The sequence below is a fragment of the Theropithecus gelada genome, chromosome 9 (genome assembly GCF_003255815.1).
Source record: "Theropithecus gelada isolate Dixy chromosome 9, Tgel_1.0, whole genome shotgun sequence".
NCBI classification, from domain to species: Eukaryota; Metazoa; Chordata; class Mammalia; order Primates; family Cercopithecidae; genus Theropithecus; species Theropithecus gelada.
Window position 1 is genome coordinate 110,861,536 of NC_037677.1, and position 26,036 is coordinate 110,887,571.

At 47.5% G+C, this 26,036-nt stretch overlaps 1 protein-coding gene across 2 annotated transcripts in view; it reads left to right on the plus strand.

The window, feature by feature from the left end:
* The first annotated feature begins 233 nt into the window (after positions 1-233).
* VWA2 (von Willebrand factor A domain containing 2) overlaps positions 234-26,036 on the plus strand; it is a 51,081-nt gene continuing 25,278 nt past the window's right edge. Inside the window, exons 1-5 of one of the 2 annotated variants that reach the window (XM_025397488.1) lie at positions 234-553; positions 10,075-10,136; positions 15,908-15,982; positions 17,100-17,233; positions 23,351-23,460. In XM_025397488.1, the coding sequence (XP_025253273.1) occupies positions 10,085-10,136; positions 15,908-15,982; positions 17,100-17,233; positions 23,351-23,460 (371 nt within the window). In that variant the 5' untranslated portion in view covers positions 234-553; positions 10,075-10,084. Of the gene's footprint in view, positions 554-597; positions 856-10,074; positions 10,137-15,907; positions 15,983-17,099; positions 17,234-23,350; positions 23,461-26,036 lie in introns of those variants that run through there. The other variant, XM_025397489.1, reaches the window with a different exon arrangement.

Below are 26,036 nucleotides of genomic sequence, written 5' to 3' on the forward strand. Positions count from 1 at the left end.
ATTGAGAGCTTACTTTATATAAAGCATCATGCTGGGCATTGTGCTTTTTTTTTTTTTTTTTAAATCAAAACCCTCCAAACTTAAGGATGATGGCCAAAAGGTCCGCTTATTACCCAACTACAATAATAGGAGGGACAGGTAATTAAAGGCAATTGCCACGACAAATAGAAGAGATTCCAAAGTCAACATTTTTTCAAGGAGCTATAAAGCCCGCAGAGGAGTCAGCTGATGGCACAGTGTTCGCTGCTGCACCGCTCAGAGGCTGGGTGACCCGCGAAGAAGTAAGTACTTGTTTATTTGCAGACCTTGGCCGATTCAGCGTTAAAAAACGCTAGGGGCTCGATGCACCTCCCTGGCGGTAGTGCCTCCGACCTCAGCCGGGTCGGGTAGGGTCGCGCCGCCCTCTCCCAGGAGAGACAAACAGGTGTCCCACGTGGCAGCCGCGCCCCAGGCGCCTCTCCTGTGGTGCCGTAGCGCCCCCTGGCCCGAGCCGCGCCCGCGCCTGTGAGCAGAGCTGCCCGGGCACCTAGCGCTGGTCGCCACGCTCCTCCCGGTGAGTCCCAGCTTCAAGTTGCCTCTGGCGCCCGGGTACCCACCAGCGCGGGCTGCCGATAACTGATTCGCGCTCCCCGGACTGGGGCCCCCTCTGCCCGGTCACCCCTACCCAGAGTACCCGGGCTGGGCGGCCCCGCCGAGGGTGCGGGCTTTGTTCGCATTGTCTGAGCGCACCTGAGTGCGGCCTTCCCGGGACGGCGGCGTCGGGGGAAGAGCGCACCTGGCGCGCGCCGGCCTCCTAGCCACTCGCGGTCCGACCCGGGCGAGCTGGTGGGGTTTTGGGAGGGGTGCGGTCAGCAGGTAAGGGGGTAGCGGCTCTGGGTACAGGGGTGGAGAAGGGCATGTATTAAACCCAAGCTGCCCGCCTGGCACAGTCACGGGGCCTCCTTCCCTGGCGGCCGCGGAAAGAGACTCGCCCTTTGAAGAAAGTATTTGGTGACATGCTCGCCTCCACCCCATACCCCATTACAGGACATGTACAGGTGTTGAGGGGACTTGGGGCAGTTTTCCCAGGCAAAACGAGTGCCCCCAGCGAAGTGTCTGCAAGCAGAACCTGAGAGGGGCCGGCTGCCCTGAGAGAGTCCTCGTGCTTGGGCAATGGGAAGTGCAGGGGTTTGTTGTTCTGGTGGCTTCCCCCACCTGGCTCAGCCCTGCTTCCTGCATGTCTCCTTCCCTTCCAATAAGGCTAACAAAACTTTCTGTAGCTAAGCCGACCTTTCCCACACATCCTTCCCACCTTGGGCCCTTTGCCACCTGCTAGTACGGTGAATGGGAGAGTCTCAGAACTGCACCTTGAAAACTTGCTGGGGGCACCAGACAGAAGAGAAGGGAGGAGGGCACCTTGCCGCTTGTGATTGTGGAATCGGGTTCCAGCTGAGAGGGGCCTTGCGATGGGGACGCCATACTATGCGTTTGATGTCTTAGAGATTGGAATAATTAGAATATGTGCATTTTTCAAATTATAAGCTGCTTTAAGTAAAATCCCAGAACCTCTAAGTGTTTTATAGATTGAGTCCCAAAAATTCAAGGTCTCTTTTGCTTTCAAGGTGACACTATATTAAGAAATGTCGATTTATTGAAGAGTCAGGAAAGAGAAGGGAAGAGGTCAGAAAGGTACCACTAGAGTTGGCAAAAGCCACAGGCATGAATTTGTAAATGCTGCTGGCTTTCAGCAGACTGAAGCCATCCTCTCTTGTGACTGATGGGGGTACAGAGCTCCTCAGGCCTTACTCTTCTGTTGTAGAAATCCAGCCCAGAGCCGTCTCCTAGTAGTATAAGAATTTCTCAGATTAGGTCCCCAGGCAAATCCCAGGTTGGAGAAGAGGATTGCTTGCCTCATCATCTCTGTCTGGCTGAAAACCATCAGTGTATTTTCTTTAAATCTGGTTTTTGGTCTACCATCCAGAGATTACAGCCACTGTTTCCCCTCTCTTCAATAGGCACAAGCCCCTGGGATGAATCATAGTCAGAAGCCCATGTTTTTACGGATGAGAAAACCGAGACCCAGTTTTAGAGTGTTAGGTTCAAAGCACAATTGAGCAGAAGGTACTGATTTCCCATATACCTCCTGTCCCCACCCATGCACAGCCTCCCCTATTATCAGCATCCCCCACTGCAATGATACATTTGTTCCAACTGATGAACCGACATTGGCACATCATTATGACCCAAAGTTCGCAGTTTGCACTGGGCTTTGTCCTGTTGTACATTTTACATTTGGACAAATGTAAAATGACATAAATCCACCATTATAGTATCAAACAGCGTAGTTTCACTACCCTAAAATATCCTCTGTGCATCCTGCCCTCCCTGCAATCCATGGTAATCACTGATCTTTCTACTGTCTCAATAGTTTTACCTTTTCCAGAATGTCCTATGATTGGAATCATGTAGTATGTAACCTCAGATTGGTGTCTTTTGCTCAGTAATATACATTGACATTTCCCCTCCCGGCTTTTTAATGAGCATCATAAACAACAGAATTGTTATTTGGCAGTGATGGCATCAGAGATAAGCTCCTGGTGAGAATGCCTTTTGATAATAACTCCCCTGACATGTGTGCATCTTACAAAGCATTGTCATTGCATTCTCAGTACCTGGAAGGGTATTGAGCACAGGGCAGGTGCTTAATAATTTTTACTGGATAAATGAAATTTGATATAATTATAGCAAGGGGAGGGTCAGCAACACTACGAGGTTGTTTTAGAACAACCTCTCTTCTAGCCTCAAACTTTTGAGTTAACGTATCAGTAAATGAAAACCTAGTTTAATTGGGAGGGCTGCAACAGAATTGCTCATTTTAAATTTTATCCAATAAGGCTATTTTAAAATCAAACAAATCCCCACCTCCCATCATCGAGGAAGCTATTGGAAGTCTCTTGGTGACTGTGCATGTGCATTCCCTGCAAAGTGTGTCTGTATAACCCCAAGGGAGCACACTGGGAGAGCTGAATACATTTGAAGTCCCTTCCTCTCTGTGCCATTTCATCTTCTAAACAGCTCTGGACTGCTTGCTTTTCCTCTTTCACCCACGACATTACCTGCTGACTTTCCTTGAATGTGATTACTACCCTCAGTCCTCCCCTTCCTTTCCTGGTCATGAGTCTCTTCTCTTGAACTGGATTTCCCCGCTCTCAAATTAGGAAACTTTGCCCTTTCCCTGGGAGCCTTCGCATTGTGGTTTCATGGGATCCTGGCGACAACCTTTCCAGGGAAATAGGATGGATGGTGTTACCTCCATGTTACAGAGAAGGAAATTGAGAGACTGAAGTGAAGAAATTTACCCAGGAGGCTCGTGCTCAGGTGTCCTGACATCAGATGGTTGCTCTTTCCAGTGCATCTGCATACCGCATGCCTCCTAGTACCAGGTCCATCTGCGTGCCGATGCCTCTGTGTACCACATTCCTCTGCATACCGCGGTGCCTCTGCGTACCGGTGCCTATGTGTACCAGTGCATCTGTGTACCGTGTGCCTCTGCATTCTGGTACCTCTGTGTACCGCATGTCTCTGTGTACCACGTGCCTCTGTGTACCAGTGCATCTGTGTACTGTGTGCCTGTGGTCATAGCTGAGAAGCCCTGGGCTGGACTCTAAGCTTGGGGTTTTCTCGCTCTGTGGCCTTGGGTCTCATCTTCTCCAAGACCATTTCCTCATCTGTAAAAATGGAAATGGTAATATCTACCCTACAGGTTATGAGTGTTGTTAAATGAAATGAATATATTAAAGGTTATGATAAACTTCTAACATCATTCATTTAGAAAGCGTTTTACTATTTAGCAGAGACTTTTCTACCCTGTCTCACTGAATCTTTACAACCAACACTGGGGGAGTTTATGAAACTGAGATTCTCCCTATTTGGCAGATGAGGAACTAAGGCAGGGGGAGGTTGTTGCTTGCAGTCACCCAGCTGCTAGGAGCAGAGCTAGGTTGGAATCCTCTCTCTCAACTTTGGGTCCTGTGTGTGTTCTCACACCTCAGGGCTAATCCGTGTCTCACACAGTGAATTCGGATTGCGTACAATTTAAAGCATTTTCAGATATCATCCGTCAAAACAAACATGAATTCTCTTCTGGCTAAAAATGTCTCTGCAGATGCAGAGAGTGAGAGGGCTTGTGATCTGTGCCTATCTTCCCGGCTTCTCCCTCACCCTCCAGGGAATTTGCATTTCCAGGGAAATGGCATGTAGTTCATTCCTTGCTGCTGACTTTTTGGTGGTCAGGCCACTGGGTTCTGAAACTTGAATACTTTTAGGGGGAGCATGACTTTCCCCAAGCAGCCTTTAAAATGCTCTCTGCCGTGTTAAAGTAGAAATGTGTCCTCCACATCTGCTGACACTCTGGGCCCGAGCCAAATGTTTTGCCAAAGGTTACAAGATGACTTACAGCAAAGACTTCCCCACCGGAGATTTTTACCTCTGATTTTAGCCTTCCCGTTCAGGTGTATGCTGTTCTTGTAAAGGGCTCCGATTTCCATCCTGCTGATTCGGAGGAGGCTGCTGAGGGCTAATCCATTTGGGACTGGAATTGCATTTTGTAAGGAGGTGGAAATGGTTTCCTCTTTTTCCTTACACTCATTTCATTTCCGACGGTAGAGAAGGCAGACGTTATCCTGCAAAACTGCCTTCAGCTATCCCCAATCCAGCTCTTCTTTTTTTTTAAAAAAAGTAGCTTTGTTTTGGCTTTTATTTCTTCCTGTGTCATGGGAAATGTAATTCCTGGGTAATGCACAGTGGAAATTTTTGTGGCATCCTGCAGCAGACTTCACATGCCTGCTGTCCCAAGTGCAGCTAGTGCTGCGTGGAACCAGGATCCGAAGGCCACACTCTGATGAGGAGATCGGGGGCGTGGGGAGCATCTACATCCATGGATGAGAACTCCAGAAGCCAGAAATAACGCGTGGGATTAGCATGAGTAATGGAACAGAAGGGAACAAGGTGATGAGCGAGGTGTAATGGAAAAGCTTGGCGAGGTGGGCCTGAGAATGGGTGGTCTGTTCCAGCCCCTGGCTTGCAGATCACTCCCAACTTCTTTGTAGGAAGCCAGAGGGCCCTGGCAAATCTCATCTTGTGCCGGATGGAGTGTGGGAGCTGCTGGCAGGTATTAGCCAGCGGGAGGGGGAGTGGGTGGGGGGACGGGACGGAATTGCCAACGTGCAGGATTCAGGGTGACAGATTTTTAAAACTGTGCTTCTGTGCTTCTGAACTGCCCTTAGTTCATAGCCTGTTTTCTGGAGCCTGGACTTCTGCCAGAGTGTCCCCTCTTACCGGCAGCCCCAGCACCTCTCCCTTGTTGAACATTCTGTGGCAGCTCTCCCCAGAACCGTGAAGGTGATGCTAGGAGGCCAGAATGGAATCTGATCCACTGATTGGCTGTGTAAGCTGGGGCAGAACACTTCAATTCTCTGTGTCTCAGCTTTCTCGCCTGTGAAATGGGGATAATATACCCTCCCTGGCTGGCTGTGAGGATTAGGAGAGAAGACACGAAGGGCGGAGCCTGGTGGCAGGCACACAAGAAATGCTCATTACATGGTAGTAGCTGTTGATTTTTACTGTGGAATTCACCCTTTAAAAAAAAAAAAAAAAAAAAGCTTTCCAGGTATAGGGCTGTATTTTGGAGGTCAAATTAGTATCGTAGGAAAATTTCGATATGAGAGGGGAATGAGCTGCCTATTTGAGATGACTGGGTGGGAATAGAGTGCAAACAATACTTCACCAGCATTGCAATAGCATTCATTTCATTAATCTTGGTATAAAAAAGAATGCAGTGAACACAGTGAGTGCAACGATGCCCTGGAAGTGCCCCTCTAGCCCTCCTGCAGGAGGTATTCTGGTGTTTTGTTTATCTAGCAAGCAAGGACCAGATATGTAGGTCTCTGGAGCTCCAGCAGAGACTAGATGCAGTCTGTAGTCTTGGGCATTTGCCACCTAGCAGTCAAGACAAACGTATCACCAGGCAGTTTCAGCATGGGCTGTGTGACGACAGGGGTTGTATTGAGGGGGACAGGAGAGGGAGGTGCCGCAGAGGTTGCAGAGTCAACACCGTTGGATTGATCCAAACAACTAGGAGAAGGCATTTGATCTCCTGTGTGCATTTGTAGATTGCCAACATACATTCTATTTTAGTGAGCAGAAACTTGGGCGACTTTGGAAAAACATGCAGCTGGGCAAGCAGAGGCACATAGTGGATCGAGATCAAGCTGCTTAAGTTGGTCTCATAGCATGCAGGGAAGGGGCCTGTGTTTACTGGGTGCCTTCCTATGTGGCAGGAACCTTCTGTACCTCCTTCTACTTTATCTTCACAGCAGCCTGGGGAAGTGGCTGCTAGAGTCCTTGTTTTATAAATAATTAACAGGCCTGAGCCTTAGTCTCCTGCCAGTGCCCAGGGTCAGAAGCTGTAACTCAAGAAGATCATCCTGAACCTAAGGACTAGAGACAGCATTGAGAAGCTCTTCACCGCATCCTCAATGCCTCGTCTCGGCGTGACTCACAGGTGGCAGGTGGGGGCTTGCTCTGCCTCTGTGGTGTGGAGTAAGAGAAAAAACAAAACAAAACAAAACAAAAAAAAATGTCCTTAGGGGAAAGGGAAATCATGAGTCTTCCTTGCTGGCATGCGCAGGGCTGGAAGCTAGCAGGAAGTGTGTGCTGCAGGCCAATATCCTTCCCGCCACCTTTCTCCCTTTGATCATGTCTGGAGAGGTCCTGACATCCTGGCTCTTGCCGTGTTAGGTGTCTGATTTTCACTTAAATCAGGGGAAGACTTGAGCCTCTTAGTTATTTGAAGCAGGAAGACCCTGCACGAAGACTCGGCTGGCGGGGATATTTGTTTTATAATAGTTTATTTTAGGACTGCTTTGAAATCCAAGGAGCTCTATAGACTGTTCCAAGTGGTGCATATTCTAGAATTAGGTAGAATCTAGTGGCATCATGGAAATAACCATACAGCCTGAGAATATTGTGTGGTCAGTACATGTTCCATCCCCCAGGAGGACCACGCTCTGTGGCACCCTGGACTCCCTCCCCCGCCCCCAGCGAGATGATTGAAGGTCAGATGCATGATGAGAAGGTGGATCTCTGGAGCCTTGGTGTACTTTGCTATGAATTTTTAGTTGGAAAGCCTCCTTTTGAGGCAAACACATACCAAGAGACCTACAAAAGAATATCACGGGTTGGGCCGGGCGCAGTGGCTCATGCCTGTAATCCCAGCACTTTGGGAGGCCGAGGCGGTCATATCACCTGAGGTCAGGAGTTTGAGACCAGCCTGATCAACATAGTGAAACCCCGTCTCTACTAAAAATACAAAAATTAGCCAGACATGGTGGTGTATGCCTGTAATCCCAACTACTCAGAAGGCTGAGACAGGAGAATCACTTGAACCTGGGAGGCAGAGGTTGCAGTGAGCCGAGACCGTGCCATTGCACTCCCACCTGGCTAACAAGAGCGAAAGAAACTCCATCTCAAAAAAAAAAAAAAAAAAATGTATCACGAGCTGAATTCACATTCCCTGACTGTAACAGAGGGACCCAGGGACCTCATTTCAAGACTGTTGAAGCACAATCCCAGCCAGAGGCCAATGCTCAGAGAAGTACTTGAACACCCCTGGATCACAGCAAATTCATCAAAACCATCAAATTCCCAAAACAAAGAATCAACTAGCAAACAGTCTTAGGAATCGTGGAGGGGGAGAAATCCTTGAGCCAGGGCTGCTATGTAACCTGTCAGGAACATGCTACTGAAATTTATTTTACCATTGACTGCTGCCCTCAATCTAGAGCGCTGCAAGAAATATTTGTTTTACTGAGCACCTGGCAGTGCCTCAACCTCCCTATTCAGAAAGCTCCACATCAATAAACATGACAATCTGAAGTGAAATTAGCCACGAGAATTGTGCTGCTTACACTGGTTCATAATCTGGAGGCAAGGTTCCACTGCAGCTGCCCCCTCAGCCTGTGCCAGGCATGGTGTCCTCCCAGGAGACAAATCCAGAGTCTGGCTGTGGGGAAAGTGACCACTTCGCCCTGACTCGATTGGTTAAGGAGCTCTGCAGTAATGTTCCAAGTACCTGAGTGAGTGTGTAACATACTGGGTTGGCCAAGCCTAATAAAGCTGTTGGAATGAGGATGTGATTCAAGTGTGAAAATAAAGATTTTTGGCCGGGCATGATGGCTCACACCTGTAATCCCAGCACTTTGGGAGGCTGAGGCGGGCGGATCACGAGGTCAGGAGATTGAGACCATCCTGGCTAACACGGTGAAACCCCATCTCTACTAAAAATACAAAAATTAGCCAGGCACGGTGGTGGGTGCCTGTAATCCCAGCTACTTGGGAGGCTGAGGCAGGAGAATGGCGTGAACTCGGGAGGCAGAGCTTGCAGTGAGCCGAGATAGTGCCACTGCACTCCAGCCTGGGCAACAGAGCGAGACTCCATCTCAAACAAAAAAAAGATTTTTGTACAGATTTGTATTTTTTTCCTCTGGTGGCATTCCCTTAGGAATGCTCTGTGTCTGTCCAGCACCCTGGCAGGCCTGGTTGGGTTTCTTGTCCTCCTTAACCACTTATCTCCCATATGAGAGTATATAAAATAGGAACACATATTCTACCTCCATTTAGACTTGCAACGTCCACATCCCGGGTTCAAGCGATTCTCCTGCCTCAGCCTCCTGAGTAGCTGGGATTATAGGTGCCCACCACCATGCCTGGCTTATTTTTTGTATTTTCAGTAGAGACGTTTCACCGTGTTGACCAGGAGTTGGCTGGTCGCGAACTCCTGAACTCAGGTGATCCACCTGCCTCGGCCTCCCAAAGTGCTGGGATTACAGGCGTGAGCCACCACGAAGGGTTTATTTTTATTTTATTTTTTATTTATTTATTTTTTTGAGATTACAGGCATGGGCCGCCGCGCCCAGCCCAAAGATCTTATTTTTTAAAAAACTTCGGAGTCATGGCATGTGTGTAAACTTTATGCAAATAAGTATGTCAAAAAAACAAAACTGAGCTGGATGTATCTTGAGGTCCACACATCATAGGTTCACGATGGAGGCGGGGATCCAATGGGACTTTTAAAACTCTAAGACAGCTTAGCCACATCGGGGCCCTTCTCTTCACTTTGTAAGGGAGGACCCACAGTCTCTCTCAAGGTCACAGGGCACCAGGATGAGGACTAGGGCCCCTGGGTTCATGTAGGCTCTCTGCCACCACGGGGCAGGTGTGGCTGCTGCCTGGGTGGTAAAACTTACTTAAAAATAATTTTTCTTGGCCAGGTGTGGTGGGGTGTACCTGTAGTCCCAGCTACTCGGGAGCCTGAGGCACAAAAATCACATTAAGTCCCGGAGGCGGAGTTTGCAGTGAGCCGAGATCGGGCTGCTGCACTCCAGCTAGGGCTACTGAGTGAGACTCGATCTCAAAATAAAAAAATAAAAATAAAAAATTTCTTCTTCCTTCAGCCAGATTATGATTCATAAATAATTTAGATGATTAGTGATGACTAGTGGATAATTTAGATAGTGCAGGCTTTCTTCAGATGTTGTCTTATCTAGGGAAAGGTTTGTTAACCGCATTAGAAGGTTTCAGAAGACGAGGACGTTGAAAATCAGATCTTCAGCCTGTTGAATTCTAACTCCTCATCAAGAAATGGAGACCCTGAGAAAGGAGTGACTTTGCCCAGAGTCACATGGCTAGTCAGGACCCAGGCAGAGCCAACACCCCGGGCCTCTTAACTCCGGGGAGAGCAGGAGAGCACACCTTCCCAGGGCGTGTGGAGGGTGGGGTGCATTTGGGGGTGGATGAGAGAGGTATCCTGGGGAAGATAGTAGATTGGTGTCTAAAACGAAAGTAATTGGAGTAAAGTCTTCCATGACTTTTTGGGAATTGGGGACTTTTCCAGGCCACTGTAGTTATTGTGCTGAGGGCGTCCGGGGTCATATCTGTGACCTGGAAAAGGCTGAGTTGGCAGCTTGTTTGGCGGTGTGACTTGGGGCGTTCACAGAACTAATTGCTGATTCTTTCCTTCTTTTCCCGTTTCTGTAGTTATATCAACATGCCCCCTTTCCTGTTGCTGGAAACCATCTGTATTTTCCTGTTTTCCAGAGGTAAGTTGTGTTTATTGGTGGTGGGGAAGTACTGAGGTGTCGGGTGGAGGGGTTTCTTGCTTCAAATCCTGTTGATTTTCAATTCTAAAGGTCTCTTGAATCCACCTGCATCTCCCCTCCGTGGCTACCTCCCTAGTCTAAGCCATGTCATCTCATGTTTGGATCACTGCAGAAGCCTCCTGCTGGTCTCCCTGGGTCCCCTGTGGCTATTTCTTTTTTTATTTTTAAGTTCCAGGGTATATGTGCAGGATGTGCAGGTTCATTACATAGGTAAATGTGTGCTATGGTGTGTGCCATGATGGTTTGCTGCACCTCTCAGCCCATCACTTAGGTATTGAGCCCAGCATACATTAGCTGTTTATCCTGATGTTCTCCCTTTCCCCACCCCACCCCACCCCACCCCTCAACAGGCCCCAGTGTGTGTTGTTTCCCTCCCCATGTCCATGTGTTCTCATTGTTCAGCTCCCACTTACTTTATTTATTTATTTATTTATTTATTTATTTATTTATTTATTTGAGATGGAATCTCGCTCTGTCACCCAGGCTGGAGTGCAATGATGCGATCTCTGCTCACTGCAACTTCTGCCTCCCGGGTTCAAGCGATTCTCCTGCTTCAGCCTCAGCCTCAGCCTCAGCCTCCTGGGTAGCTGAGATTAGAGGCACGCACCACCACACCTGGCTAATTGTTATATTTTTATATTTTTAGTAGAGACGGGGTTTCACTATCCTGGTCAGGCTGGTCTTGAACTCCTGACCTCAGGTGATCTGGCTGCCTTGGCCTCCCAACATGCTGGGATTACAGGCGTGAGTTGCGGCGCCCGGCCCTCAGCTCTTACTTACAAGTGAGAACGTGCAGTGTTTGGTTTTCTGTTCCTGCATCAGTTTGCTGAGGAGAATGCCTTCTGGCCCCATCCATGTCCCTGCAAAGGACATGATCTCGTTCCTTTTTATGGCTGCATAGTATTCCATGATGTATATGTACCACATGTTCTCTATCCAGTCTATCATTGATTGGGTTCATTCCATATCTTCACAGCGGCCATTTCGAAATGCAAATCGGATCATGTCTGGACCCCTCTTCACCCCCAAATAAAACTTTTCAGTGACTTTCTGTGGCTTTTTTTTTTGTTGTTGTTTTTTGTTTGTTTGTTTGTTTGTTTTTGAGACAGTCTGGCTCTGTCGCCCAGGCTGGAGTGCAGTGGTGTGATTTCGGCTCACTGCAAGCTCCGCCTCCTGGGTTCATGCCATTCTCCTGTCTCATCCTCCCGAGTAGCTGGGACTACAGGCACCTGCCACCATGCCCGGTTAATTTTTTTTGTATTTTTAGTAGAGACAGGATTTCACCGCATTAGCCAGGATGGTCTTGAACTCCTGACCTCGTGATCCACCCGCCTCGGCCTCCCAAAGTGCTAGGATTATAGGCGTGAGCCACTACTCCCGGCCAACTTTCTGTTGCTCTTAAGAGGCTTTGTCTCATCTTACCCCTGGCCATCGTGAGTCCCCTCTGTGCCCTTTGCACAACAGCCCACTCTCCTTCCAGTCCTGCCCTGCATCCTTGCTCCCCGCCACCAAAAAGGTTCTGAATTATGTTGCCCGTCTGCTTGGATCACCCCCTCGCCCAAACACTGCCACCCTGGCAAACTCCTCTCCATCCTTTGGCCCCAGCTCAATTCCCCTGGGACCTCTAGATCATGTCTCATCCCCTCTTCAAACCCCTTGTAGTTCCTGCTCTGTAGCACTTAACACAGATACGAGTTTTGTGTGCATTTTAAAATGACATCTTTTCCATAAGACGTAAGCTCTTCAAGGAAAGAGACTGTACATTCTTTAACATTATTTATTCACCACTGTATTATTTCAGGGCCTGCACTGGGCAGGGCTCACAGTTTATGCTCCAGAAATAAATTAATGAATAAATAATGGAGCAAATTCACTTTCTTTTTACTTCCCACTTTGTCCCTTTCAAGTTCTAGCCTCTTTGAAATATGAGAAGGTAGGAAGGAATTAATGTGTCTGCAGATTGTTGTCTTATAAGTAAGAACAGGTAGACTGGGCGGCCAAGCTGTCCCAGCCTTGTGAGGCTCGGGATCCTCTTCTGTAAAGCCAAGGGGTTGCACAGTGGCCTCTGGGATTCTTTTTTGCAATTCCTCCCTGGTCTGTGTTTCCATGAGTAGATATTTGTTCTCTGCTGAATTGGCTAATGTTAACACCTGCCTGTTTCCTGGAACCTCACGGGCATCAGAAAGGCTGGTGGCTCCAGCCTGGCTGCCCAGCCCACCTGTTTCCCTCTGTCTGTAAGCCAGGTGGGGTGGATGGAAAGTGTAACACAGCAGCTTCATGGCCAAGGGGTTGGGGAGTGGTGAGATGTGTTTGGGGCCAGGGCCTGAATGAAGTCTCTGCAGTCCCGGGCACAGTCCAGGTGCTGTTCCAGCTTGTCATGGACCTTTGCCTTCTGTGGCCATGTCCAGCCTCCCGATCGCGATCACATACACTTGATCTGATCATCCTTGGGTTGTGCAGATGAGGCAGGGGAGGCCCAGAGAGGCCCTGTGACCTGCCCAAGGTCACACAGCTATGTGGCAAAGCTGGGACTAACACCCAGTTCTCCCTACTCCTGGGCTGGCCGTACCACTCGGCTTCTCTGGAAAGATAAGAATGTACAAAAGTTCTAAGACTTGGCTGTCACATCTGTAAAGTGAAAGAATTTGACTAGATTAGTGATTCTCAACCCTGCCAGCTCAATAGTGTCACCCATCCTGCAGATTGAAGTTCCGGAGTCCAGGCAGCTGGTCTTCAGGGGGGCTTCTGACTTGGTTGGAAAAAGCAGCAGCAATCACACATGAAGCAGCCGCCTGTTCAGGGGGAGCCTCTGCAGTCCTGAGGACATTTCACAGGGAGCATGGGGGATGTCACCCGGGCTCAAGGTGGGCTCACCTGAAGCCTGCCACCTGCCATGACAGCTGAGCACAGGGCACAGAGGCATAGTTAGCTGAACGACATCTTTAGTGAGTGGTCTCTGCTCACAGAGCTCCCCTACCTTCCCATCCTGGGGAGATGGCTGGCCTGCCTTCAGCTGGAGAATTTGCTGGTAACATATTTAAAAAGAAACTGTATTTTTCTGTTCTTTGTGGGGTCTTGAGGATTCCTCAGCTACTGGGCCCTTTGCCAGGAGAGTAATTCACGGACTCAGTTCAGGAAACCTTAGGGCCTGTGTGTTGTATGCAGAGGGCTGGACGAGGCTCTGTGGAGGACTGGGTGGAAATGTTCCTGCCCTCGGGGAGCTTTCAGGCAGCCAGGTGAGGGGCTCGTGGGAACAGCATGACATTATGGGGTGGGCTGCAGTGGGCCCAGGTGTTGGCATGGTCGTGATCTCTGAATGCAGTAAGCAGAAAGCCTGTAATTCTTTTTTTTTTTTTTTTTTTGAGATAGAGTCTTGCTCTGTTACCCAGGCTGGAGTGCAGTGGCATACTCTTGGCTCACTGCAACCTCCACCTCCCGGGTTCAAGTGATTCAACTGCCTCAGCCTCCCGAGTAGCTGGGATTACAGGTGCCTGCCACCACACCCAGCTATTTTTTGTATTTTTAGTAGAGATGGGGTTTCACCCAGTTGGTCAGGCTGGTCTCGAACCCCTGACCTCAGGTGATCCACCTGCCTCGGCCTCCCAAAGTGCTGGGATTACAGGCCTGAGCCACCCTGCCAGCCTGTTTTTGTTTTTGATGCTGCCCCTCCCTCTGTCCCAATAGCTGCCATGGATTTTCTTTTCTTTAATTATGTCTACTGTCTTTCTTTCTAGTCTAAGTCTTGTTTCTGTCTCTGGTGGCAAAACAGCAGCAGCAGACTGTGCCAGATCTAATGAGAGAGATTTGTCCGGCAGCTTTTGGCTGTGGAGCTGTCTGCTGGCTCAACACATTGACTTAGAATCTCCATGAGTAGAGATTGAGGGGAGGAGGGAGTATTAGGTGAGCAGGAACTGTCTGCTCAAAGATACAGTATGGAGAAAGACTAGTTTAGTTTGCATGGGGGACTAATGAATGGGAAGGAGCTGGGAAAGACAGAGCTGGAACCAGCCAAGAGGGTGCTGAGTTAGCAGGTTGACCAATGACGTGGGTCCTTGCTGTCACTCCCCCAGACTGAAACCCTCTTTTGGAGTCTCTTGTCATCGCTTTCCTGGCAGTTGCAAACCTTGAGACCAGGTGCCCTGTACTGTGTGATTCCTCCTGTCCTCCCTGCTGTTTCTCCTTCACCTTTCTTTACAGTAGCCCCCATGCTCGTCTGCCACTCAGGTTCAAACAGTTCTCCTGCCTCAACCTCCCGAGTAGATGGAACTACAGGTGCCCGCCAACACACCTGGATAATTTTTATATTTTTAGTAGAGATGGGATTTCACCATGTTGGCCAAGCTGGTCTTGAACTCCTGACCTCAGGTGATGGGCCCACCTTGGCCTTCCAAAGTGCTGGGATTACAGGCGTGAGCCACCACACCTGGCCTGCTCGTGTTCCTTCATCTGCCCCATTTCCGTGACCTGGCCGCTCCTAGGCTCTGCCCCTCTAGCTTTGGTTCCTCTGTGTTTCGTCGCTGCACATGGACATTTACAAAGCATCTGAGTGTACTTCTCTTCTGCCACTAGACACCTACCAGCTGCAGTTGCGGAGAGGATTTTGGCTTTTCCAAACGTCCCTTCTGGGGACCCCTTATTGTCTTCAGGACTTCCATCATGGGTGGCTCACTGTTCCGCAATCCTGTGACCTCCTCGGCGTCTTACCCCTGCCTTCCAATGTCCCCTCCCCTCTCCCCTCCCCTCTCCCCTTCCCTCTCCCCTCCCCTCTCCTCTCCCCTCTCCCCTCCCCTCTCCCCTCCCCTCTTTGTCACAGAGTCTCGCTGTGTCGCCTAGGCAGGAATGCAGTGGCGCAATCTCCGCTCACTGCAACCTCCGCCTCCCAGGTTCAAGCAATTCTCCTCCCTCAGCCTCCAGAGAAGCTGGGACTACAGGCACACACCACCATGCCCAGCTAAGTTTTGTATTTTTATTTTTAAATTTTATTATTTATTTATTTATTTTGAGACTGTGTCTTGCTCTGTTGCCCAGGCTGGAGTGCAGTGGCCGGATCTCGGCTCACTGCAAGCTCCGCCTCCCGGGTTCACGCCATTCTCCTGCCTCAGCCTCCCGAGTAGCTGGGACTACAGGCGCCCGCCACCATGCCTGGCTAGTTTTTTGTATTTTTAGTAGAGACGGGGTTTCACTGCGTTAGCCAGGATGATCTCGATCTTCTGACCTCGTGATCCACCCACCTTGGCCTCCAAAAGTGCTGGAATTACAGGCATGAGCCACCGCACCTGGCCATGAAGATTAATCTTCAAGGCAGTGAGATGTATTTCCTGAGGGGCCTGGCAGGGGTAGTGAGGGAGCTTCCAAGGATGTGTCTAGAGGTCGTGCAAGGAGCTGCACTCCCAGGAGACTGCGGTTATTACACCTGACCAGGGACAAAAGTTTTCAGAATCACAGGCTCTCTAGAGCTCCGCTGTGTGTTATTTTTATTCTTTTCTCTTAAAACTACCCACATTTAAATACAAAGATACCTCACAGAAGTGAGGTAATTGGGGGGTTTCTTTATGTTATCCATCTGGTAATTTTTGAAATGCAAGAATCATCACTCCCCCACATTCTAGGTTTCTCTGCTGTTACCTGTTCAGTCCGGTCACTTAATGTGGAGATTGAGCCTCCTCCCCTCTCAGCATTTTAATGGTTGCTTCTGGTGTTTTCTCTCCTAGTGCCCCCATCTCTCCCTCTCCAGGAAGTCCATGTAAGCAGAGAAACCATCGGGAAGATTTCAGTTGCCAGCAAAAGTAAGCCCAGGTTCTTCTTAACCCTCTGGATGCCCACTCAGACCACTCAGACCTCTGCATGAGGGACTGGAGGAGAACTGTGTTCTCCCAGAGAGTTTCTGCCCCTTTTCTGTCTTTCTTTCATGCTGTGGCCAGAGTCATTTCCCCCAAACAGCGACCTGACCAAGTTACTTGGTTTAAAAACAAACAAAAGTGGGTGCCTGTAATCCCAGCTACTCAGGAGGCTGAGACAGGAGAGTTGCTTGAACCCACGAGGCGGAGGTTGCAGTGAACTGAGATTGCGCCATTGCACTCCAGCCTGGGCAACAAGAGGGAAACTCCATCTCAAAAACAAACAAAATAGCTCAGTAAACCTTTTTTTGTTTTGTTTTAAAGACAGGGTCTTGCTCTTGTTGCCCAAGTAGCTGGGACCATAGGCATGCATCACGCCCAGCTAGTTTTTGTGTTTTTAGTAGAGACGGGATTTCGTCATGTTACCAGGCTGATCTTGAACTCCTGAACTCAAGCAACCTGCCTGCCTTGGCCTCCCAAAGTACTGAGATTCCAGGTGTGAGCCACCATGCCCAGCCTTAGTAAATCTTTATTATTGAATTACTTGGCCTCTGTCTCAAGGTTTTCTGTTATCTGCTCACCAGGTGATGGAGTGGCTACCTGCCATGCCCATCTCCCACCATATTCCTTCTTTTCCACCTTAATCAGTATCCCTCCACATGACTGCTGTTACTGCTACTGAACTCTTGGGTAATATGGCCTCACATATCAGGGTGCCCGTGTCCACACTAGATTGTGGCCCTCCAAGGCCTGGGACCAAGCCTTTTCAGTGCTGCTCACTGGCCCAGTAGACCCCCTCATAGAGCTTAATTGGCATTGTTGAACTAGGTTCTTCCATTATTATAACACAAAGGCTTTCATGTGAGGGCCTATTTGTGGGCATCACACCCATGGTGCCTGTGCTTCCTGCTTCAGAGGAGGGCCGCCTTCTGCAGGTTAGTTCTCCCCTTTCATGCTAAGAGGGGCAGCAGCCTGGCCCACCACAAGGCTGTTTATGCCTTCACTCTGCTTCGAAAGTGAGACCCACTTGCTACTGGTTGTCACCTGTCTGTCCCGCTCTCCCTAGTGATGTGGTGCTCCGCTGCAGTGGACATCCTGTTTCTGTTAGATGGGTCTAACAGCGTCGGGAAAGGGAGCTTTGAAAGGTCCAAGCACTTTGCCATCACAGTCTGTGACGCTCTGGACATCAGCACCGAGAGGGTGAGTGCAAGTCTTTGTAGATGTTTGTGTTAGGGCATCTTCTGTGATAAGGGACAGAAACCCGGTCTCAAGCAGAGGAGGCATCTACTGGCTTGTGGAGCTGGGAAGACCAAGGGGCTGAATCCTGCTTCCTGGCATGGTGGGATCCCAGGGCTGAGTTGAGGCTATAAGGCATCTTTCTCTCTCTCCTTTTTTTTTCCCTTCTCAATTTTGTTTTCTTTTGGTTGACTTCCTTCCCAGACAGGTTTTCCTGACATAGCCAAGTTGTTCTGCATTGTTCCTCAAGCTAGTGACCCCAGTAAAAATTAAGGGGACTTTTTTCTCTATAGAGCAGGTCAGAGCCCCAGGTCACATGATAATCTACTGACCAATCACAGCAGTCAGAGGGAAAAGAGTTTCTGGCCAGACCACAGTCAAGAGTGCTGCCATGTTTTTGGGGTAGGGAGTGGATTTGACCTTCTAGAAAGAGAGGTTGGGTTGTATTTGCAGAACAGTGGGAAAGGGAAAGCATGCTAAGCAGACTAAAGCTGTTACTACCTCAGCAGACTGAACATGAAACACAGCTCCTACCCTCTCTTGCACTTGAGAGAAACTACTCCTGCTTGAGTGGATCCAGACAGTATCCTCATTTCTTGTTCTTCAAATAGTAGGTCTTAAATATAGCAGAGTGTGGTAGCTGTGGCTCTTACTTCTAAAAGGGGCTTTTTTTTTTTTTTTTTTTTGAACAATCCAACAGAAAAATGGGCAAGGAACAGAGACAATTCCCAGAAAATGAAACACGCAAGGCCTTTAGGCATACAAAAAGAAGCCCAACCTCACTCACTCAGAGGGTCAGCAAACCCTCTGCCTAACATACAGTTTTTCACTTACTGGGTTAGCAAAAAAAATCCTAAATTTGGTGACATGCTTCACTGGCAAATCTTGAAAGAAACTGGTGTTCTCATACACTGCTGGTGGAGTGTGAAATGGTGCAGCCTCTGGGGGGAGTCGAATAGTATTCATCCCAGTTACAAAGGCTTGGATCCTGTAACCCAGCAATTCAACATCAAGGAATTTATTCTACAATACACACGCCCATGCAAAATAGTACCCATACAGAGTTATTCATTGCAGCATTATGTGTATAAACTGTAAAAGATTTCAGGCAATCCAGACGTACATTGAGGGGGACAGATAAATCCATTATGATGCATTCATACACTGAAACACTAGCCAGCTCCAGAGAGTGAGTGAGGAAGCTCTCTGATATGGAAAAACACCAGAACGAGCGAAGTGTCAAAGTAACATGCAAATGGTGTGTATGTTACTTTCTATGTAAAAGATAAGGGGGGATGAATGAAAATCTATCTTTATATTTTCCTGTATCTGTATACACTCTGGATGGATTTGTAAGAGGCCGAGAACAGTGGTTTCATTAAGGGGGAGGTTGGGAAGTGAGTTGACAGAGCACAAGGCCAGAGGGAGACTCATCAATACAGACTTAAATATTTTCTGGATTTTTGAATCATGTGAACCTACTCAAAAGTCAACTTAAAAATTAAGAGAGGCCGGGCACAGTGGGTCATGCCCCCAGCACTTTGGGAGGCTGAGGCAGGCGGATCACGAGGTCAGGATATCGAGACCATCCTGGCTAACATGGTGAAACCCTGTCTCTACTAAAAATACAGAAAATTAGCCAGACATGGTGGCATGTGCCTGTAGTCCCAGCTACTCGAGAGGCTGAGGCAGGAAAATCGCTTGAACGCAGGAGGCAGAGCTTGCAGTGAGCCGAGATCGCACCACTACACTCCAGCCTGGGTGACAGAGTGAAACTCCATCTCAGGAAAAAAAAAAAAAAAAAAAGATTAAGAGAGGATGTAGCCTGGAAAAGCCGTCATTACTTGGATGAGAGACCAATTGCATACAGGTTGAGGAAGGAAGTGGTTTTCCAAGATAACATTCCTAGATTAATCCTAGTAAAACCTCTAGGATTTAGGAGAATACATGGCTTTTAATGAGGGTCAGATTTTCTGCAGAATGGTGTGTCGTTTTATTAGCTGGAGCACACTACCTGGACCTTAGACCGTCTTGTACCTGAGGACTCCATAGCAGCATCATTCAAGCTAGGCACAAGCAGCCCAGAAGTTTTCTAACCATGATGTTAAACCAGCATAGACCCTGAAAGGGCCGGGCCAAAAAGTGCCATTTCCCCACCATCCTCTGCACAGGACCCTGTTTTAAAAGAGTTCTTTATAAAGTGTCACTAGTTACTCATGGAGGAATAACATAAAGAGAAGTAGCATGAAGATTAAACATTGTTGACCTTGGCATTGATGTAGTATGTTCTGAAATGAGTAGCCTGGAGACCCTGGGGTTGGCTAGTTGGGAATGTAGGGTCCTATGGATTATTAGTGTGTGTCTCACAGATGGGGGAACAGGCTCAGAGAGGCTAAGTGACTGTCAAGGATCACACAGCAACCTCAGGAGAGAGCTAAGTGTGGAAGAACTGGGGCTCTTGACTCTCAGCCCAGGACTTGCTCCATTAGGCCATTTGTCTTAGCCCTCAAAATTCGCACTTTGCTATCACACAGCAAATGGCCAGCAGTGTGGCAGTCTGTGTGTGTGTGTGTGGGAGTGGTGTAAGAAAACCGTGACAAGAAATTTCCTGGCTGATGCTATTGGGAGCAGATCCCAGAGTTCAGGGAATTTAACCTGGGCGTTGCTGGACCACATCTAGAAAGTGTCATTGAGTTCTGGGGGCTGATTTCTTGGTTAGACATGGGCCAGTCAGTGCCCATGAGGGAGCCAAGACAACCAGAGGCCTGGAAACCTCTATGAATGAGGGAACCTGAGGATCATTTTCATGTGAAAGAGAGCAGACAATGGCTCTGTGTTTTAAGGGTAGAATCTGGGTGTTCAGGGAGTTAGATTCAGGCTTAACCTGAGAAAAGCTTTCTCGCAGCAAGACTTGAGAAGCAGAGGAATTGAGTGTTTACTTGGGTGAGTGAATTAGTGTGTTGACCCCCAAGGTCAGGTGGACCCCTTGGCATGCTGCAGAAGGGTTTTTGCATGAGGGCGATTTAAGATGGTTTAGTCTGACTTGTGGCTTCAGGCTTTATGTTTTTGCTGCTGCATTTTTTTTTTTTTTTTTTGTATTCTCTTTTTGTTATCTCCATGTACAAGGGATTTCATTTGTGCCGTGTTTTACTTGCTTTAACTTTAGTTTTCAAGAAGAAATGTCAGGTAGCTGTAAATTAAGACTTTTATGGATGCTCTGTTGTTAAGGTGGATTTAAGGTGTTTGAAGTCTTCCTCTTAACACTTAAAAGCTGAGAGGTTCACTTCCTGGCTCTAATGTAGTGACTGGGGCAGAGTGATTATGGCTGGTGAGATAGCTGGGCGGGCCTGTTTCTGAGCATACAGTAAACTGAAGATAAAAGGCAACTATTTTGTTCCCAAACCACCAATTAAACAAAATGCTTTAACTACTGACTTAAGCCGCTTCCTTCTTGTTTTGAAGTTATATTTCTTCCTGTTTAACTCAAGTAAACACACCCAGCTGTTGGTCTCAGGAGAGGTTATTTTTTCAACTAAGTAATTCATTCACATGGGTTCAATAAAAAGATGTACAGTGAAAAGTCTCCCTTTCACCCACACATTTTCCATTTGGCCTGTCCCTCAACTTGTGTTCTTGAGTCTTTTCCAGAATCACTTTGTGCAAATACAGGCAATATGAATAAATATTCTTCTTTCTCCCTTATTACACAAAGGGTAGCCTACCACACACATTGTTCTCTCATGCCTTTTTTCTCCTCTTATTTTCTTGGAAATCTTTTCATATCTGGATACAGGTATAATTTTTTTACAGGTCATTAAAATGTTTCATCATAAGGATTTATCAAGGTCTAATTAACCCCTAATGATGGATATTTGCTGTTACAAATATATTGTGATCTTGTAAATAACATGATTTCACACGTACAAGTAGGATACATTTCCAGTAGCCCTATGCATTTTTTTTAATTTTCTTTTTTTAAATTTTCAATAAATATTTAAAAATTGCCCTCCATGGATGCTGTACCAATTTACATTTCTACAAGCAATGTTTGCGAATGCTCATTTCACCCTGGAAACATCGTATATGGTTTTTTGCTAAATGGATGGGGAAAAATGCTATTTCATTATGGTGAGCCCAGGTATCTTTCCATTAAAGAGTTATTTGTATTTCCTGTTCTGTGATCTCTGTTCAAATCCTTTGCCCATTTTCTGTTGGATTGTTGGTCTTTTGTAGGTTGATTCTTATTTTTTTATATATTGAGGAAGCTAACCCTTTAACATGAATTGCACATAATTTTTCCATTTTGTCTTTATTTTTTTATTCTGTTAAGGTATGTTTCATCCCACAGAAGTTGTTTTTTTTTTTTTGGTGCATTCACATTTGTCAATCTTTCCTTTATAGCTTCTGGATTTTAAGTAATAGAAAGTAAGGTCTTTTTACACATTGAAATTTTAGAAATTCTCCTGAGGTTTTCTAGAACTTTCATATTTAGATTTTTCACCCCAAAATCTTGAATTCATTTACAGTTTATCCTTTATTTTTTGTGGATTGCTCTCCAGTTGTCCCAATATCATTGACTGACTAGATCATCTTTTCCCCCTGGTTTGAGATGCCCCTTTTTAATCACACACTAACTTCAAGGAAAACCTAGGAAGCTCTCCTTCCCAGAAGCTTCTTCCCGAGATCACCTACTGGTCTGTCTGCCTGTGTCCATCTCCCCCATGTGCCCACTGAAGACTGAGATTTCATTCTGCTTAAGGTGCCGAAGAGCTCCTCCCCAGAGCACCCTGCCTGCAAAAGGGAACCCCACCCAGCTGATCCGGAGCAGATGCCGCCGGCCTGGTGTGGCAGGGCGTTTCCATCATCTCCCAAGTCCCAGGCCTGTCGAGGGAACGAGGGAACGGCAGTGAGGGAATTCAAGTGAGGAGCAGAGGGCAGCATCGTTGCTTAAACATGACTCACTTGGCCCATTTGCACTCTTGGCCAGAGCTAGGGTTAGTTTTGAGAATAGTAACAGAGAATGTTGTTTCTCCAGGGGTTTTGGAGAACCAATGATGAGGTGCAGGCCTTGGGCCCTCGGGAGGAAACCTGAATGTTTGTAGCCTTCTCTGCCTAAGACATGCTAGTACTTTAAGGATCCAGAGAGCGACTTTACTCAGTTTCCTTTCTCCAGTTTTGCAAGGCATTGGATCTTCTGTGGCCTCCTCAATTAGGACACAAAATCTATGTGGATTCACCAGTGTTCTCCTTCATTACAGAAGAACTTCAGCCCCAATGCTGGTCGTCTCAGTTGTGGATGCTGATTGTCCCCCAGGTCTGACTGTGGTCTAGAGACCTGGACTTTCTTTAAGTTGGCAGGAGCAGGTCTGGCGGGGCTGACCACCCAGTCAAGGACTGGGTTGTGGGGTGGCTGTGCTTAGTGATGAGTTATCAGTGATGGTGGCTGTGGTTAGCTTCGCAGCAGCCCCAGTTGGGTCAGTAAGTGTTTTGCTGCTGGCCTGTGCTGGCTGCTAAGAAGGCAGGAGTTATAACTGGGTCTTAGGGAAGACCATAGGCACAAAGTCCGATGGCCTGGCTGCCTTTCTTACTAGTCCTGGGCAAGTAAGCATTTGCCTTGGGCCAGACGTATATATTCTCCACATTGGGATTTCTCCACCCATAATGTGGGTGTTAATAGTGACTCTGTGGATTAAATGAGATAGTGCATGAAACTGCTCAAGACAGCACTGGCAGCTGGGAGGCAGTTGGTAAAAGTGAGCGGAGACCCTGCCCTAAAGATTCACAAGCTCAGCTGAGAACACTGCCAGAATGTTCAGCTGCCTAGCAGAAGGTCAGTCAAGAAGATTGAATTGGGGTCGTCAGTGCAGAACACAAACAGATTTGGCTGGTTTTTTTTTCCAGGTTCTCCAAAGGGGTCTTTGGAACTTCCTCCCAGGGAGACAGGAGAAAGCTCTGGCATTGGTGTTTGTTGAGTGGGTGGGAGGCAGGGTTGTTAACCTTTCTTGCCCCTTCTTTCCTCTTAGGAATGTTTTTGACTTGACCCCAGTCTCGGGGCCCTGAGCCCACTGTCTCCTACTGCAGGTCAGAGTGGGAGCGTTCCAGTTCAGTTCCATTCCTCATCTGGAATTCCCCTTGGATTCATTTTCAACCCAACAGGAAGTGAAGGCAAAAATCAAGAGGATGATTTTCAAGTATGTATGATCAGATACTGCTGTGGTTAGGGTGACACCAGCTGCTCTTAAAATTGCTCCATTGAAGGGTTTGGTCCTGCTCTGGGCTCACAGAGAGGACTGTGGGCTGCTTTCAGGGGCCCAGCTGGGCACAGTTGGTCACACGAATTCCATTCTCAAGGCTGCCCCTCCTTATTGCATGATAATGTCCCAGGTAGGAATTTAAGTGGAAGTAAAAAAATTTGCTGCTGTGATGTATAGTTGTCAATTACCTGGGAGAAAGTGCTATTGAAGGTCACGAATGGGGTTAAGAGCCTGGAGGAATAGGAGGAACACTGAGTCTTAATCCCATTTCTGTCTCTTGTGACCACTGCAGCTTGGACAGTTCACCGCACTTCTCTGAGCCTCATTTTTGTGGTCTAAAAAGAGCAAGTGCCCTCTGTTATTGAGAGTGCTTTAAAAATTATGACTATCTGGTTATGTGCTCATACATATACACACCTTATGTGTTAGTCTGTTCTTGCATTGCTATAAAGAAATACCTAAGGTTGGGTAAATTATGAAGAAAACTTTTATTGGCTCATGGTTATGCAGGCTGTACAGGAAGCATAATGCCAACATCTCCTGGTAAGGGCCTCGGGAAGCTTCCAATCATGGTGGAAGGCAAAGGGGGGGCAGGTGCATCACATGGAGGGAGCAGGAGCAAGAGAGAGGAGGAGGTGGCACACATTTTAAAACAACCCGATGTGAATTCACTCATCACCAAGGGGATGGTGCTAAGCCATTCATGAGGGATCCACCCCCATGATCCAGACACCTTCTACCAGGCCCCACCTCCAACACTGCATTACAGTTCAACATGAGATTTGGAGGCAACAAACATCCAAACAATATCACCCTCTAAATATATATATATAGTCATATGTTTACTTACATTATAAGTTAGCTGATGTGTGCATCTGAATATGATATGTGTATATGCTCATATGTTTTTATACACATATTTTATGTATTTTACATATATACACATATAATCTATACACATGTGATACATATATATGCATATATACATATGCACATATTTACACATACATGTATATACATACACATATATAATGTTCTTCACAAGCCCTCACAGAATAATGACTTTGACTTGCCCCTTGCCATTCTGGTCTCTGGATCCACTCTGGGCTCCTGCTGCCCCTTGTACTAGTGTCCACTGAAGTCCCCCAAAGTCCATGGTCAGGGCCGTTTTTGGCTGTCTCCTCCCATTGCAAAGGCTCTGAGCTCTGAGGGCCTTTTTCCAGTTGCAAGCCTCTGTAGTTCTGTCGGTGCTCTCAGGAAACCTGAGGCCCTACAGTGGGTACATCAGGGACTCTGGGAGCCCTGCGGACCTCAAGAATGTCCGAGTAACCCTCACTGACTTTTATCTTGGACTGTGTATCCCAGCCCTTTCCTCTGCCCTTAAACAGATTAAGGGGCAAGTCATCATGCAAGAAAGTACAAAAGGAAAGAGCTCATTAATATGTGTTCAAAAAATACATTAGTGCACATTGGCCTTTTCTTCCCCTGGAGCCTTGTGCCCTTGGGGCCTCCAAGAATTGGCTTCTTACAGAGAACAGTCTCAGCCTTGCTCCGTATCTTTGACAAAGACACACAGAGCTGGGACTTCCTCCCAGGTTTGTGGAATCACTCGCTGCTCTTGGTATATTTAGGAATCCGCGCTTGGTTTTTGAAGCACAGTCTCACTCTGTTGCCTAGGCTGGAGTGCAGTGGCACTATATTGGCTCACTGCAACCTCTACCTCCCAGGCTCAAGCCATCCTCCCACCTCAGCCTCCCAAGTAGCTGGGACTGCAGGCATGCGCCACCACACTGGGCTAATTTTTCTATTTTTGTAGTGATGGGGTTTTGCCATGTTGCCCAGGCTGGTCTTGAACTGCTGAGCTCAAGCAATCCACCTGCCTTGCTCTCCCAAACTGCTAGGATTACAGGTGTGAGCCACTGTGTCCAGCCAGGAATCTGCACTTTTTCTTTTTTTTTTTTTTTTTGGGATGGAATCTTGCTCTGTTGCCCAGGCTGGAGTGCAGTAGCGTGATCTTGGCTCACTGCAAGCTCCAACTCCCGGGTTCACACCGTTCTCCTGCCTCAGCCTCCCAAGTAGCTGGGACACAGGTGCCCGCCACCACGCCCGGCTAATTTTTTGTATTTTTTAGTAGAGATGGAGTTTCACTGTGTTAGCCAGGATGGTCTTGATCTCCTGACCTTATGATCTGCCCGCCTTGGCTTCCCAAAGTGCTAGGATTATAGGTGTGAGCCACCACGCCTGGCCGAATCTGCACTTTTAAAAGACCTCTCCCCACCCTCCGCTGTGATTGTTATACACACTAATTTTTTAAAAACAGCTTTATGGAGATATATTTTATATGCCATAAAGTTAACACATTTAATGTGAAATATACTCAGTGGTTTTGAGAATATTTACAGAGTTAAGCAACTTTTACTCTAAATTTTGAACATTTTTATCACCTCGCAAAGAAACCTTGTAAATAGACATTTTTCCAAAGAAGATAGACAAATGGCCAATAAGTACACAAA